General features: G+C 27.2%; 4 protein-coding genes across 7 annotated transcripts in view; 1 reads left to right on the plus strand and 3 right to left on the minus strand.

Annotated features, from left to right (window-relative positions):
- Window positions 1-5: 5 nt before the first annotated feature.
- On the minus strand, window positions 6-3,454 carry LOC126858919 (interferon-inducible double-stranded RNA-dependent protein kinase activator A-like). The gene is made up of 3 exons (XM_050609657.1): window positions 2,960-3,454; window positions 1,403-1,858; window positions 6-1,315 (listed from the first exon to the last, which is right to left on the minus strand). The coding sequence occupies exons 2-3, from the start codon at window positions 1,748-1,750 to the stop codon at window positions 626-628; spliced, it is 1,038 nt and encodes a 345-aa protein (XP_050465614.1). The 5' UTR covers window positions 1,751-1,858; window positions 2,960-3,454; the 3' UTR covers window positions 6-625.
- Window positions 3,455-4,210: 756 nt separating this feature from the next.
- On the plus strand, window positions 4,211-6,018 carry LOC126858928 (ribosome-recycling factor, mitochondrial). Its single transcript, XM_050609664.1, has 2 exons — window positions 4,211-5,056; window positions 5,306-6,018. Exons 1-2 carry the CDS (start codon window positions 4,434-4,436, stop codon window positions 5,547-5,549), a joined length of 867 nt encoding a protein of 288 aa, XP_050465621.1. The 5' UTR covers window positions 4,211-4,433; the 3' UTR covers window positions 5,550-6,018.
- A 144-nt stretch (window positions 6,019-6,162) lies between these two features.
- On the minus strand, window positions 6,163-11,137 carry LOC126858916 (2-aminoadipate transaminase-like). Of its 2 annotated transcripts, none has more exons than XM_050609651.1 (8): window positions 10,877-11,137; window positions 9,765-9,958; window positions 8,624-8,900; window positions 8,176-8,337; window positions 7,682-7,934; window positions 7,278-7,392; window positions 6,926-7,031; window positions 6,163-6,702 (listed from the first exon to the last, which is right to left on the minus strand). In XM_050609651.1, exons 1-8 carry the CDS (start codon window positions 10,950-10,952, stop codon window positions 6,461-6,463), a joined length of 1,425 nt encoding a protein of 474 aa, XP_050465608.1. In that variant the 5' UTR covers window positions 10,953-11,137; the 3' UTR covers window positions 6,163-6,460. The 2 variants fall into 2 exon arrangements, with proteins under 2 accessions (XP_050465608.1, XP_050465609.1); XM_050609652.1 differs by having other exon boundaries at window positions 10,779-11,133.
- Window positions 11,138-14,291: 3,154 nt separating this feature from the next.
- The window catches only part of LOC126858898 (epidermal growth factor receptor), a 155,061-nt gene continuing 152,019 nt past the window's right edge, over window positions 14,292-17,333 (minus strand). For 2 of the 3 annotated variants that reach the window (XM_050609566.1, XM_050609565.1), the window contains exon 12: window positions 14,292-17,197. In XM_050609566.1, the coding sequence (XP_050465523.1) occupies window positions 16,890-17,197 (308 nt within the window). In that variant the 3' untranslated portion in view covers window positions 14,292-16,889. The remainder of the gene's footprint in view (window positions 17,198-17,333) is intronic. The other variant, XM_050609567.1, reaches the window with a different exon arrangement.

Raw genomic sequence — 17,333 nt, forward strand, 5'->3', positions numbered from 1 at the left:
TATATTGTGTTTAAAATGTTTATTTTATATGCAAAATACAACCTTTCATTATCTTTTTTATTCTTTTAATGATTTCTGCTCCCAATACAAAACATATTAAAATATATTGTTTAAAGCAAAATAAAAGATCACATGACAATGTATTTCAATGTTTCTCTATTACTATCTAATTATATATATAAACAATATAAATTACAAAATAAAATTGTTTTCTTCCTCTTAGTAAACTTAATGATATTATGTCACACATATCGACTTATATTAAGCATAATTAAATGAATTAATATCAAAAAATTCCGTGCACGCGTGAATCCCCTGAATAGCAAGATTTTATATATATAAATATTATATAGTTGTAAAACTATATTCTCTAAACAAAAATGTTTGTTTTCATATGTTTAAAATAATAAAAAAATAATAAGACAATACAATCTTTAACCTTTTAGCACATCTTAAACTTTCAGGTAATGAAGTAAAAAAATATTCGATACATCAACTCAAATCTTTCTTTGATAAGATATAAGATTGATAAAAGAAATTTTCAAAAAAAAATTTTAATTAATATTATTAATATTATATAAAAATTTGTTTTTTATATTTATTAATTCTATTTCAATCACATATTTTATGACAAAAGCAACTCTAAACATTCTATCATCTGGGATAAGGCATTCTTAAAAGCTTCTAGATTAGTTTTTCCCATACCAATCTGTGTGAGAATGGGACAAGTCATGAGCTCTATTGATTTCATAAAATAATTATTTTCTGCAATTATATCTTTTATATTGATTGTTACATTAATCTCTGATAATATGATTTCTAGTCTAGATAAGGTCTCTTCTATTTTCTTATTAAATTGATCTACATCATCATAAGTTTCGTTGAAATGTATACAATGCAATTCGTTTAATATTTTATTGCGTTTATCCATCTCCAAAGAATCTCTCCATTTAATGTGATATTCAGAACACTTAAGACCTAAATTAATCTTTCTTATTGATTTAGTTACTGCATGATAACATTCTTCCGCACTTCTATTCACTATTTCTATTTGATCAGTTGTTATGGACGATTTTGAAGATTTTGCACACTCTTCTTTATCCTTTGTGCTATTTACCTGATTCACAAGATCTTTTATTAGTTCTACCATTTTTCTTGCAGCTTCGTGCTTTGCTTGCTTTTTTGTGGATGCCACTCCTTCTTCTACAAAACTAGATACCCTACATTGAATAGTGAAGATTCTAGCATGTGGTGGTCCAGAATCCTTAGTAAGAACATATTCCGGTTCCAATAAATTATTTTCAGCACATAAATCCTGAAAAAATATGACGATAAGTAATCTTATAGTGATACATGATTATATAACATTAATTATACAAATGTGAAAGAAAAAAACAATCACCTGTAATTCACCTATAGCATTGACAAAAGGTACATTTGCTGGTATTTTTGGTGGAAGAGGAACAGAATGGAATGGTGACCTTGAAGGAGATACTGCTGGTGTATTGGCAGCTGGTAATTGTGGATAGTTTCTATGATTAGCAATCTCTATTAACATAGCTGTTGCAGCCTCATGTTTAGCTTCTTTTTTGCAACGACCTGTACCAGTTGCAGTGAGGCCATCGCATATAACCCGATATGTGAAAGTGTTCACATGACGGCCTCCACCATCATGTATCAACTCATAATCAGGTATCATACCTTGCTTCACCATCATCTCTTGGAGAATGGAAACTGGTGTTTTACTCATAATCAATCAAAGTGAACAATGGTTCCTCTCAAAAATGTACACTATATCTTAGAATAGTGATATTAAGAAGTCACAGTTTATTGTCCACTGCTCAAATGAAAAATAATCCTGGAATCACAACAGTCACAATTTATCATAATTAGCAACTTGCAATAACAAAAACTTATAAACAGAACTACTCAATAAAATAAATCAACAAAGCAAATAAATATATAGAAATATTTCCACAGCAAGAATATAAATAATTTTACAAATATAATCTCTCTCGAACAACCATATCAATCACAATAAATCTATTCTTCTAATTGTTTTACACTTTATATTACTTTTTTCTTTTCTGCAATTTATAAATGTATATTTAATATTATTTTAAATAAAGAAAATGCAAAAAAATACAATAAATAAAATATATATAACAAGTTTGCAAAATCATCAATGTAAAGAAATCCACATAAATGTATTAACATCATTTCTTTATTTAAAGAAAAATGTACATAAAAGTAATAATAATTCTATATATTATCTATATCTCTTATGAGGTTTAAAAACGAAGCATTATCATTATTTATCTCTTAATGTTTAAATCTATAGTATAAATTCTATAGTATAAATTTTACAATTTTAATTTGCTTTCGTATATGATTGTTTTATTTATATCATGTGCAGGTATGTTTTCTTTTTTTTCGTATATCAATATTAGATGTGAATTGATCTTGTTTTGATCTTGTGTGTATCATGTTTACAGTAACGGTTCGTCGATATATATATTTTGCTGTAATTAAACACAATCGAAAACGATCTATTGAATCTTCAATATTCTCTCCATTTATATAAAATAAAAAAATACATTGCAGGATTAATTTCTTATACAATTTCACGTTCTATATGCAAACGGCTTGAAAAAGACCTTCCAAATAAAACTTTACTAAATCAAGCCTATATATAAAATCCCCGAGATAATGATAATAGATTCAAAAATTTTCGAAAGAAAAAAGACGTAAAGTGAAAAAACATTTAATGAATTAATTCAGTGGAAGTAGCGGTTATATAGGAATCAACTTTGAGTCAACTTTTGGTCAACTTTGTACTCGCGATTTTTGGAACAAAAAAAAAGAAAAGAAAAATAGATTGGCGTTGAAGTAAAATTTCCAAACGCATTTTTTATTCCATGTTACCTGACTCTGAATTGTACTTATACTTGAAACTTACCTCGCTTCACCGGCTTCTCCCTTATCTGAGAGCTCCCAGTCGACAACCCTAACCTTTAATTAACCCTGTAATCGACAACATTCGATGTAGAACGATTTTTATGTACTGTTAGATTTTGTTGCTCAGAGAGTATCTTGAGAATAGGATCATTTGTTGAAATAAAAACTGGAGGAAGAAGCCCATATATATATTAGACGCACTAGGCACAATTAGGGGCTCCGTAAGGATTCCCTGATAAGCCGCATTATTACAGAAAATAATACAATATTCAACACCACTGAACTATATACATATGGAAAGAGCCTTCCCATATAAATTTGATGATCCCACATAAATGTGCGATCCGACAAAGAGGATATTGCGTGACTTTTGTCTCTCCTCTTCTTAGCTCCTGTACCGGAATCCGGTGTATACATATATATATAATCGGACAATTGACACCACTACCACCACAGTACAGGTACACACAGTAGGTTCACTCTGCTGAAAATTGTGCTAATGGTTGTCCCTTGCGCATGACCGAGTTGCACAAATAAACAATATGGCGGCCATGTAGCGCCACAATAACGAAGAAGGTTACATGTGATATGTGATATTTTAGTGTATACTTTAATTACATATAAATTTATTTTAAATCGTTATTTTAATATAATTTGACATTATAGCATGATATTTTATTAATCTCATGTGAGAAATATCGCATTTTCATCATGAAAATTATACAATTGAATAAAAATTCACTTTTAAAATTTTTATTAATTTGTGATACATAATCGATCCTCTGAACCTTTCAATTTATAACTTAAATTATGTCCATTACATTGTAAATTTTTATTATTAAAATTTTGTAATATACATATAACAATAAATAATACATTTTTAAATACACATTTTTTAAATAAAGTCGTTTTTAATTTTATTGTATAATTCTTTTTTCGCTTATTGTTGCTTTATATTTTTGTTGTGTATAATCATATTATATTTACTATTTTTATTAATCGTATAAATTTATTAATATATAAAATAGTATTATGAATTAAAAGCAATATTAAATGTTAAATTAATTTTTTTCATAACATTTTTTGTAAGTCTCACAATTAGACATAGGTTTCTATCTTAACTAGTATCTATCATCATTCAAATTAAAGCCCACGCACAACCAGCAATATGGCGATCGTTTAGCATCGAGAACAAAGGGGCCGACACAGAGTGAACCTACTATATGTACCTATACTGTGTTACCTACACAGCTACGGTTCTTTCCATATGTAGAGTTTAATGATTCTAACCTATGATTTCACACAAAGTGTATGAAGTGCGTGTATATAATTATTTTGTATTATTTAAACACGATTAAAACGAGAAATATCAAAATACTGAATATATATTATAAACATTATAATATTATTATTTTTTTTCTAATATATACATATATTTCTAATCACATTGAACATTGTTTGATCGCAATAAAAAAATGGGAAGCATAATAGGCATACGATTTTGTGGTAATATTCAGTTAAGAAATTATGCAATGGTCTCAACATTAAGATCAATAAAAAGCTGTATATATCACTGTTTATTAAATAAAGAGATGCATCATCTTAAGAACCAGCAAAGATTTCTACGGATCATTCAGCATTGTGATATTTTAAATATCTCATTTGCCAATTGTGTCAAAATGAATAATTCGAGAGATTTTTCTATGACCTGTGTATTAACAAAAGGCAAAGATCGTGGCAAGGATAAAAAGAAGCAGAAGGCGCAGCATATTGATTATAATGAGATGGAACAAGTTGTTGATGTCAATAAGCTAACATCTCAATTGGAAAAGACTATTGAAATCTTGAAAAATGATTTCGTCAAGTACTTGTCAATGAGATCGACTGTGGGTGCTATTGAGGAATTATCTGTCAAGTTTGAGGGAAAAGATTATACATTGCAAGAGCTCGCGCAGATTAGTCGTAAGCCTAAACTCATAGTATTGAATGTATCTACTTTTCCACAAGCTATTCCAAATATTTTGACAAGTCTCTCAAAAAATCAAATGAAGCTAAATCCGCAACAAGATGGGACTACAATTTATGTTCCCATTCCCAAGTAAGTTTTAGATTATTATAATTGTATTAAAAATACATTTTTAAACTTTGGAGTTGTTGCGATTGTCTGCATCTATCCTAAGTTACATTATATACAAGAGATAAATTGATATTTAATTCTATATTACAAGATTATATAAATGTAAAAAATATATGTATATATATATATATATATATATATATATATATATATTTTACATTTTACATATATATTTTTTACATTTATTTATATATGTTTTTATATCAACAGAGTAACAAAAGAGCACAGAGAAAGCTTATCTAAAAATGCAAAGAGCTTTTATACAAAATGTTGCGACAATATTAGAGAAATACGCAACAAGCAAATTAAGGCAGTAAAACAGAAAGAAGGATTAGCCAAAGATTTAACATTTAGGATAGAGAACTATATAGATATTCTTAGTAATCAATATGTAAGTAAAGCTAAACAATTGCTGGAAACCAAACAGAAAGAATTGTTAGGTGATTCTGAATAAGCTTCTCTAGATTTAACTATTTGTACTTTTAAGAATAAATTATTATATTGTTAATTGCTGCATGTATAAAATATTTAATTATACAATAAAAGAAAAAAGCGACACATTTATATGTACTCATTTGCATAATGTATATAATTTTTTTATTAGGTTTTTTAATATATAATGTGAAAAATAATTTGATGGAATTATAATGATATAATTAAAAAGAAAATTTATATTGCTGTTGAAGATATAAGTGTAATATGTTTTTTAAGACAATAATGTCTTATGTGAATCATATTGTTACAATAATAATTTTATAAAAATGATTAACAATAAGATTATGAAGCTCTACTTGAATTTTAGAAAATTGATATTTATTTAAATTGTTGTAATGTATATTCTGATTATACAGATTTGTTGAAAAAGGATGCTTAATGATAAGTGATCAATTAAGTATGTGCGAATAAAATTTAGATTTTTTAAACATAACTTTCAGCGTTTTATTGCATTTCTTATCACTAGCTTTTAAAATACTATATTTGTAAAAGAATTATTAAAAAGTTTACATTGTGTTATCACTTTCAGAATATAACATATAACGAAATTGATGTTATAACATATATAAAACTTATATTTACAATACTGCATTTTTTTTATATATAGTAAAACATTGAACACGCAATTTTTTACGTAAATTTGTGTTATAAAATATCTTTTTTGAAATATTTTTTAATTATTTTTTGTCATATATATATATATATATATATATATATATATATATATATATATATATATATATATATAATTACACACACAATATTTTCCTTCAATTTCATGCATCATTTTAAGAATAATATCTAAATATTAGATAATAGTATAATATTTAATAATTGTATTTTATATAAATCCGACTAAAATCGATATGCTCATGTTTTTAAATCACTCATATTTGCAATATCGTTTTTGTTATTAACTTGACGTCTGATATACGTTAAAAGTGCCGTGCACAAAGTTTGTGTTGCAGTCTCCAAAACTTCTTTTGTGTGAAAGCCTATGCTTATACGTAAGAAATTCTTTGCTTCACCCGTATATGAGAATCTAGTACCTGGTATCGCTGATACTTTGTATTCTTTTTGGCACCATTTGACAAACTGAGTACCATCTATCCCTTTAAAAAAACATATAATTTTATGACAAATAGAATAAATTCATATGTGAATCTATAATATAATTAATACAATTGAGAAATAACAACAGAAACATAACAATTTTAAAATTGCAACATGTGATTATTTTAAAATTGTTTTAGTATTATTTTTTGTAATTATTCTCGAATATAATTTTTGTAATTATTCTTGGATATAATTTCATAGTAGACAAATTTGTTATACCCGAAGGAAGATGAATCCAAACAAAGTAACCACCTTTTGGTCGTCGATACGAACAACAGCTGGGCAAAAATCGATCCAAAATTGCACAAAGCGCATCTAATCGTTCCTATAAAACACATTTAAGTTAATGTTGATTTTTGTATATTTCTTTTTATTTATTGCTTTTATATCAAATAATATGACATAAAACATATAAAAATAATTTTATATTAAAATAAATAATTATTAAGTTTTATAAGCAATCCACATATATTCATTTTGCAATTATATTAAAGATCTTGCAATAATTATTAATATTTTACATAATGATATAGTTTTTGAAGTGTAAAAATGTTCATGATATATAACACACCCTATAGATTTTTATAATCATATCAAGATATTTCTCCTCAATGTTCTCACGAAGCATACTCGTCATTAATCCAGAAACGTAATGATTAACTCCACCACCACTACACATTATGCCTCTATAAAAAAGTATAGTATCAAAAATCGGACAATTAAATAGTTGCTTAATTAATTTTAATATTATGGTCCTTCATAATTTATATTCCATTAGCCAAATATAATTTGTATTAATGCACGACGAATTTATAAAATGTCGCAATATTTAATGACTTTTTAATATTATAAAACTTTATCGCCAAAATTAACTTGTGTGTGCATGTGATGCATAGATTCATTTTGCATTATATACTTGTCTTTAAACAGAAATTATATTTTTTGAAAAAAACGAATAAAATATGTGCGCCTTACGCTGTTCTCACAATGTTGACAATACGCGGACTGCATTCGATCCATCCAAAACGGATCGCTGGCGCAAGGATTTTAGAAAATGAACAGTTTGACACAATGTTTCCTCCTTTGTAATTTGAATCTTTTGGATCATCATAAGAAAATAAGCGGTGTGGCGGAAGTCCTTGTCCATAATAAAGCAAATTGTACACATCGTCGCAGACTACCACTATGGAATTATTTTGCGCGATCTCTACTAAACGCTTGCACTGATCTGCCGAGGAATAAAATTGACGAAATAATCTGTTATTCATGCATGAAAAAATACTAGATTTTCCTATTTACATTTGCCTTAGCTTTTTTAATTTTTGCATTTTAATGGCAAAGCCTTATGTATCATTTGAAAGAAAATGTAATCAAATGTAATCTTTTATTAGTGAATAATGCGGCGAATTATTCAATCGCGATTATATAAGGTAATTTTGTTATATGTAAGATGTTGATTCTTAAATTACCAGGCGACAATGTCATTCCAGTTGGATTATGAAAAATTGGTATCGTATAAAACATCGCCCAAAATATTTTCTGATCATTCAGAAAATAGTTGCCTTTTGTCTTCTCTTCAGCCACTATCTTTTCTAATGCATCTAGATCTACTACGTCATCCTTCATCGGCACTGTGTATATGAAGAAATAACAATAATAATAAACACTCTTGTTAGTATATTTTTGAAAATAGAGATGTGTTTTTATTATAAACTATTTCTAAGAAGTTGTAATATAGTTATAATTATGCTATCAGTGTCCTGTATTACTATTTTATTTTTGTTTATATTTAGCACACATTCTCAATATAATAGAAATATCTACATTTTTTAATTATAATTTATTTTTTTTTAACGTGAAATACTTAAATTTTATTGCTCGTTTTACGAACTGGTAATTTATTCGTAATTCATCTACCTGTGACTATTCTTATTAATGGAAATTGCTTAAAAGCGTCGAGAGCAATCATGTATGTAACTTCCTCTACGAAAATAATGCCATTTGGTGAAAGTATAGTGTTCAACAACATTTGAAGACCATGCGATGCTCCACACGTTAATATCAGGTGTTCTCTCATTACGGAATTACCGTATCGTCTGCTCAAGAACTTGGCTAATTCATCGCGACATTCCCAAAGACCCGCCGTTATACCATATTGAAAAAGATAGTATTTTCCTTCTTTTTCTTCTTCTTCCTAAAATAATTAATTCCATTAACTGGATTAATTGGATGAGATTGCAAAGTATTGAAACATTATAATGAAACATTATAGTTTTGAATTATAATTAAATAAATGTATATATATATATATATATATATATATATATATATATATATATACATATATTTAGTTTATTTTCAATCATATATTTCAATTAATTAATAATTATGTTTCTATATTTTTGGTTTGATATAGAAACATAATTATTAATTGAAATATATGATTATTACATTTTAATCGAAAATTGAAAAGAATATTATGTAAGAATCATGTTATATCACACTCTCGCACACGTTTGCGTTTATTAAAACATTAGTATATTATTAAAATCATCTTATATGCATTTTTAATACCTTTATAGCCTGAGTTAAAAAACTTGGAGTAATTTACTATCAAATTTCAAAATTTTGATATATACTTTGGTTAAGGTAAATAAATTTTCTTGATTTTATTTTAATTAATCTTTTTTTTTTAGTTTATTGATTACAATTTATTGATATTAATAATTTTATTTTATACTTAATTTACTTAACCGCTACAGTAGATGTGCAAAAATATAAATATGTTATAAAATACAAATAAAAATAGAATATCTAATACAAATAGAAAATATTTATAGGAGCTTAATTTTAGATCTTACTATATAATATACATAAGTTTGTTTCTAAATAATATATATATATATATATATATATATATATATATATATATAGTATAAAAAAAGACAGGAAATTATTTTGTATATTATCGAAAGCACATAATATAATAGCTTTTTTAAATTAATTATCTGATAAGAATACGCACAAACAAATGTAATGTTAGAATAATTGATCTTACCATTCTATGTCGCGTGGATTTACTCAGCATTTCTACACAATGTTTTAATAGATCAGGGCCAGGTGCCCCTACGGATAAGTTCGTGGCTTCCTGGTTGTAGACATTAAACACCGGATCACCGTCGAATAGATGTCTCAAATATGGATCATGAACAGTATTCATATCGGCTGCTCGAAGTGCGTAATTTTTCACGCCTAATTTTTGCGAACAGTTTACATTGCACATACATTACAGACATATATATATATATATATATATATATATATATATATGCGTGTGTCAATATATTATATAGATAAAATATATAATTTTACAAAGGATTAATTTTAATTTTTTATTTTATGTAATTATAAATATTTTTAATTATTATTATATAAAGCATATTTGTAATAATAGATATTCAAGACACATTTGCAAATATTATTAATGATATAAAGCGACGAAACGCGTAAAACATTTAATAGATTCTATTAATAGATTCTGTTTAAAAGATTCTAGTAACGCTACTTGTGTCACGATTCTTAATGCAAATGAATGATCATATTCTTCTTCTCTGAAAAATTTAACAGTAAAACGTGCTGCCTAAGTAGTGTTCTATTCTGTCTATAATTAAATTTATTATACGTGCAGATGAATGTGTCTTATTTTTAATTTAAATTCTATCTTAAATCTGATTATTAATTTTGTTGTAGACTTAAGAGTATCTCATTAAAATAATTCCTAATATTTTTTCTATTTTTTGATAATAACAGCAGCTATATAATATTTTGAGTCTGTTCTTTATAGTTAAACTGAGCTGAACTGATTGTACCGTTGCTTATCTTTCCCCTTTCAGAATAGAAAGAAAAAGATAAACCCTGAACCAACAACCAGTTCAGTTATAAAGAAGAGACTCATTATTTTATGTCGCTTTAGATCGATAAAGGTAAACTATGAATAATGCTGTGAATAAATGTTATATAAATATATTATATCTACATACTTTATATATTATACAATTATATATATAATTACCAGATATGATTTAATGTAAAAAATTCCGAAATTTTAAAGTAATATATTCTTTAAAATTATTGAGTGTTCACTGCTGTACAAACATTAAACTTTCTTACGTAAATTGTTGAATTTGATCTGAATTTGTGTTCTCAATTGAGCAAAATGATGCGCAACGTTTTTTATCAGTCTCATTTGAGGGAACGCTGGAATTATGAACTTGCAAAACTTCGCAATATTAAAAATATCTCAGATCCATATCGTACGATTATTCACGAACGACTGAGTGAGTGTACAAAATGAGTCGGAGTTGCATATATGTGTCTATCTCTTTCCCTCTTTCGTACTGTAGACAAGATAACCAAGATTTCTCGTATCATTCCGTATAATTTCGTACAGTTCCGTGCATTTACATCAATCACCAAAGAACATTGAATGTAATTATTTTTTCTTCACGTACGAAAAATGATATTACAATATGAAGTTGTTTACCTCACATATGTATCTGGACAAGCTTTTTTTACAATTACCTATATTTGTAGTATAATAAATAAATACAGAAATTTTTTTTCTTGCATTTCTTATCAGTGTATCTCGTATCAGCCTTTTACTAATTATTATTATTATTATTATTGTCGATTATATGATTACCAATGCAGATAACACAGTGGATAATCGAGATTTGGCGAGATTTATATCTGAAAATTTCTTTTTTTTTTATTATATCTATCTCTTAATAACTTCAAATATTTTAAACAAACACAATTAAAATTTTTTATTTAAATAGTTTTATTGTTATATTTATTCATAAAAAATAAATAAAAGCAATTAAATAAATGTAAAAATAATTTAAAAAAGCCAATGCGCAGATACTTATTACTTCTGTTCATCATATAACTCTATAATTATTTTTTACTAACATAAGTTTTGTTAGAAAAAGAATATTGATAACTTTAGATAATTTATTTTAATCCATTTTCAGATAATAAAAGTTTATAATGATTTATTAATGTTAATAATAATCAAGCATCCAGATATTTTCGGTAAATATATGTTAAATTATACAGGAAAAATAATGTACAATAAAATAAAGTAAAGTAAACTTGTTGTGAAAACATTTTAAAGTGTAATATGTTATCTCGTTTGAGACTAATTGCTAGATAAGCTATAATAATAAAGGCTATACCTACTACTATACTATTAATTACTATTAATATCAATAATTTCGGTTAGTTGTCATGTAATGCCTATATAATTATATGTTAATTATATGCATGCTTGTATAATTATATGCATATATATTTATATATTAGTAATTACATAACTATATATTAATTAAAAGATAAAATAAGAAAAAATTAGAATTTTATTTGAATCTTTATAAAGTGCTGATATTCTATATTTTTTACTTATTAAGTATTAACGAAGCATTTAAATGTACTGATTACATTAATTTTATATGTATTTTTAAACAGTTAAATTTTATTGTTTATTTTATTGTATTATTTTTTTAAAAGGATTTTGAATTTTGAAAAAATTTTGTTTTAAAAGTTATGTGAATATGTGCAGATTCATATTTTCATGCACATGGTGTGCATGAAAAGTTGAGTTACATTCGACAGATTAAATTTGCATATTTCATGCACATTGTATATGAAATTAATATAAATATACAATAAATTGCAAATATTCGCATAACTTTCAAAACAAAAAAAAATTTTTGTTAAAAATTTTTATTTAAGTATTTAATAATATTGTATTAATATAATAAAAAGAAAAGCTTTTATCAAATTGCGCTATTTCTTGCGCTGCAAAAAATCTAAAAAAATGTACTCATTTTTCGAGAGTTCAAACGGGTATGCCTCCTTAAATTTCTATTCTTTTGATACTCTTTTTATTATATGTTTATCTTATATATTATATGTTTATCTATATCTTATTATGTTTATTTTACTTTTATATATTTGACATTATGTTTGTATTTTTCATTTTTTTTGTATAAATATTTTATGCAAGTGTGCAAAAAAAAAACGAAGAAGAAATTATAGCATTTAAAAGTTTATAGCATTTAATAAAGCAATGAATTAATTTTCTAATCGATATTAAATGAAATATATATTTGGTATGTGTGGATAGTATCTTGTAAAAATAGCAGGCGTGTGCAAATGAGATTCTGAGAATTAAAGGAAAATATTCGATAAACACAATCTTCCTTCTTCATACATAAATTTTCTTTATGCAAATATACATTAAAATAACGTGTACCACAATGTGCATCTAAAAAAATATCGCTGAAAAATATTATGTAAATGTCACGCAATTATTTAGGTTCAAGAAAGATATGACAAGTGATAAGAATGATTGTTCTTTATTACAATAAATTTTTACGATATATAATGATACAATAAAGATCTATAGGTTCTATGTCCACAACCGAATGGCAAATGCAACTCCTCGCAGTTACGTAATGTTAGATTACAATGTACAATTCCTAATGAGAATGCTCAGTCGCAGTCCGATTTACATTTACAAGCCCAAATGTGCGAGGGGGAGAAAAAAATGGAAAGACGTTTCCTCTTGGTTCGCTTTACAGAAATCACATATCTTTCCTCGTGCGGCGAATAACGCGTCGCAGTGAATGATATATTACAAAAAGAATCTGTTATAATAATAATAATAATTAGTAATACTTAACACAATGTACACGATACGTATTGGCTTACATCGTTACACGAATAAGATGCGTTACTGCACGGTATGTGGCGAGATTGGAAATCTGTTTTGAATTTCTTCCACAATAATAGTTGAAATATTTTTCGTAATTTGTATATATAATAATTAATTTTATTAATTATTTTATTTTATTTCGATTATCGCGGAACATGATGGCGATAATGTTATCAAGGAAGATGCGCAATACCTTGTGCTGAGAAAAAGTAACTGTCATTCCGTATGTTAAAAAAAATGCAGAACATTGTTTTAAAAGTACATCATCTTTCTTACTTGAAAATTATATTAATCATTTTATGTATAATACTGTAAAAAGATATTGGCATCATAAAATAATATGTATATATATGTATATGCATATACAAGGTAAATGTATATACAAATGTATATATATATATACAAGGTGTCCTATCAAAAGTGGTTATCTTTTAAATAAACAACATAGATTATAACAAATATATCAAATTAATATATCAAATTAATATATATCAAATTAAACTGAACTTTATTGTAAGCATAGTGGTTGCTACCAAAAACTATCTGTGTTAACAAAAATTCATTTTAAATAGCGCAATAACTTTTATTATATCAAAATATTCACATTATAAAAAAAATATTCATATTATAAAAAAATTAGGTATATCTCTCCGTTTGTTAACACAGATAGCTTTTGGAAGCAATCATTAAGCTCATAATAGAATTCAGTTTGAACTATTTCATTTGATATATATTTGTTCAAGTCAATTTTTTTTTAATTTAAAGACTAAAAGGAGATAACCACTTTCGGTGGTATCCTGGATATATATATATATATATATATATATATATATATATATATATATAAATGTGTGTGCGTGTGCGTGCGTGCGTGCGTGTGTGTGTATGTGTGTGTGTAATGTGTGTGTATGTGTGTATATATATTATTTTATGGTACTAATATATACATATATTGAATATAAATGTTATCTCATGATGAATTTAAACGTCTTGGAATGATTTTAGTTACTTTACAATAATAAGAAAAATATGAAAATTTGTAAATTGGAGCTATCAATAATAATAATATATGTTAAAAAGATTTGTTTAAAAAATATATGAAAATAAAAACTATATATGATATATATTATAGATGATCCGATCGTCATTGCGTTTCCTTCTAAAGTGAAAATTACAATAATTTTATCGATTAAAAAATATTGATACGATTTTGCTGGAGGAAATTGTCAATCTCGCGCACTCCCATGTATTTCTCATCTACAGCAAATGTAAGGCTCATGTAGGATAGAGTTTCTGCGAAATTTATTAAATACAGCGAAGATTCGTTTCGCATTCATAAAATTTGTTCTTTCATGTACGCTCATTCTTTCTTTCTTCTTTTTTTTTCTGTACAACATGGCACGTCCTATCGTACTATTATTCGATACGGTTGCTACCGTATTCTGGCGACGTATGATTTATACTTATTGCGTACAAATACTCTCCTTCTTTTTACGCTCGTGGAGGTTTCTGTTCGCTACTCTACTCGCTAAACTATATACAAATCGCGTTTCGTATATAAAAATCGAAATAATTTCCCGGTCCAGGAGCAATTTTATTAGCCCCATTATAAAGACGATGGCATAAGAGGAGGGAAAAACGCACTCTGTTCGAGTCTCATTGCTCTTCCATACTTAAGTAGAGTCATGTTTGCCCTCATCGTGATACAGATGTGGATCTCGACACGAGAGCGAATTTATCCTCGGCAGTAAAATAGGACAATGCAGATTTCGCTGTCGTAGCTTACTGCGGGGAAGGAAGGAAGGTGCTATCATTGCCGTACTTGAGTGTCTTGAGGCGAAAGTAAAATAATTCGTATCACAGTCAGCGGCATGTCGCACAAATGATTTGCCCGGTTGCATTAATGTCTGACAGTTTGAACGATGGATAATTAAATTCTTTTCTTAGTTCTCTTTCAAAATTCTCTTTTTATTATATCCTAAGGCGATGAAGCAGATTAAAACAAGGAAGATCGTTAAATAGATTTGATTAATTAAGGACATTATTGCAAGCTGGCGTTTGTGGCGAGACCGCTTAACTTTCGTCAATCTAAGCAAAAGATCTCATAAATGCTGTGTTAAAATACTTTTGAAAGCATTATTGAATTCCTTCCAATGAGAACTCATCGAATATCGATAAAATGTGTTAGTTAATTATTGCCATTTCAAGTATATTCTATGCGTGAATTATTATGCCATATAAATTTAGAATTAATTTACATTTTTTTCCATCATGCTGTACATCAGCATCATATAAATACATTTATAATTGATAATATATATTTTACATTTCCTACAAAAAAGGTGTAAGATTTGTTATTTAACGAAATAAGATGTTGTTAACAAACTTGTTCTGCGTTTATGAATAAAATAAGAAAATGGTAACAAACTTCTAAAAAAACACATTGAGCGATCTCCTGGGATACATATAAAGTATTTCGCCCGATATAAAAAAAATGCCTAAAATAATTTTTGCACCATTAAAGATTTAACAACGACCACGAATCTTTTTATAGCTCGCGCGCGGTCGCTGTGGACAGCCTTAATTCTTCGACGTTTCGCACTCTTTCTTGTCGCGCTATAATCTTTTAATTATAAAATTTAATCACGCCGAAAAGATATTGTTCCCTATTTTCGACCGTTCGTTGAAAGATAGATATCGTCATTGTGAACATTAGTTTTCACAGATATCTTTGTAAGATAGTAAGATAGTAGTGAGAAAAAAAAGACAAGACCGGTTTAAGGCTATGAGAATCGTAGAAGACATTCTCTAATTCCCTTTTCTACATTTTAATTATTAAACATGCATACAAAAATTTGAGAGAATTTATTTTTGCAATAACAAATTGCCTCAAACCAGTCCGAAATGAAGCTAGTAAGCAGAGACGATCTTGGACGCTGTCGCTGCAAATTAAGTCCTAGGATATTCCTTACATCCTCGAGAAACTAGTACGAAAAGTAATTTATTTACAAGCCACGGCAAATGGCACGTTAAGAATATCTTTGCACTACTTGTTCGCGAGCATCGTCGTCGCGCGATTCTCGTTTCCGGCACGTCCTCGTATAGTCTCTTTTTTCCTCGTCTTATTTATATAGATATATCTTTATATCTCATAATATATACGTACAAGAGTCTCTCTAGCTTACATCTAATCACAATCAAGCGCGGCACTTGAGCGAAGTGTCCTCTCTAAGTACAATAGATCCTTCTTGGAAATTGTATGAGTAACTTCAGTGATGAGTTCATACATTTGTTTTCGTTTGATTTACCTTCTTCCCAAACGGAGCAAAGGCTTTTTCGATATAATAACCTCTAGTCTCATACAATTATGAGCTTCTTTTATTTTTTCGATAAAGATCACTGGAATCACACCGTGGTCTCGTTTTTTCTGAACGGTTTCAACGGTTGCAATTCTCGTTCCAACCGGTCAAAATCGTTGTAATACTCGTGATCCGATTCCTCTTCAGAACTCCTCTGTCTAATTTGAGATCCAAAAGCGCCGTTCGTTAGGACTTTCTCCATGTCCAATGTAGGGATACCCAGAGTTTGCGGCGTCAATGGGCCTTCATCCTGTGACATTAGATATTCTGGATTGTCCAACGATGTTTTCCCTTGAATCGTCAGGAAGTCTGGATATTTCCGAAAGCCGTTGTTCAGATGCTTCGATTCGGATTCTAGAAATAAAAATAATTTAAATAAAATAAAATAAAATAAAAAGACAATAAAAAGTAACAAAATAAATAAATAATAAATTGTAACTATAAAATATAAAAATAATATATAAAATATAAGAATATAAATAAATAATAA

This window comes from Cataglyphis hispanica, chromosome 2, assembly GCF_021464435.1.
Source record: "Cataglyphis hispanica isolate Lineage 1 chromosome 2, ULB_Chis1_1.0, whole genome shotgun sequence".
NCBI classification, from domain to species: domain Eukaryota; kingdom Metazoa; phylum Arthropoda; class Insecta; order Hymenoptera; family Formicidae; genus Cataglyphis; species Cataglyphis hispanica.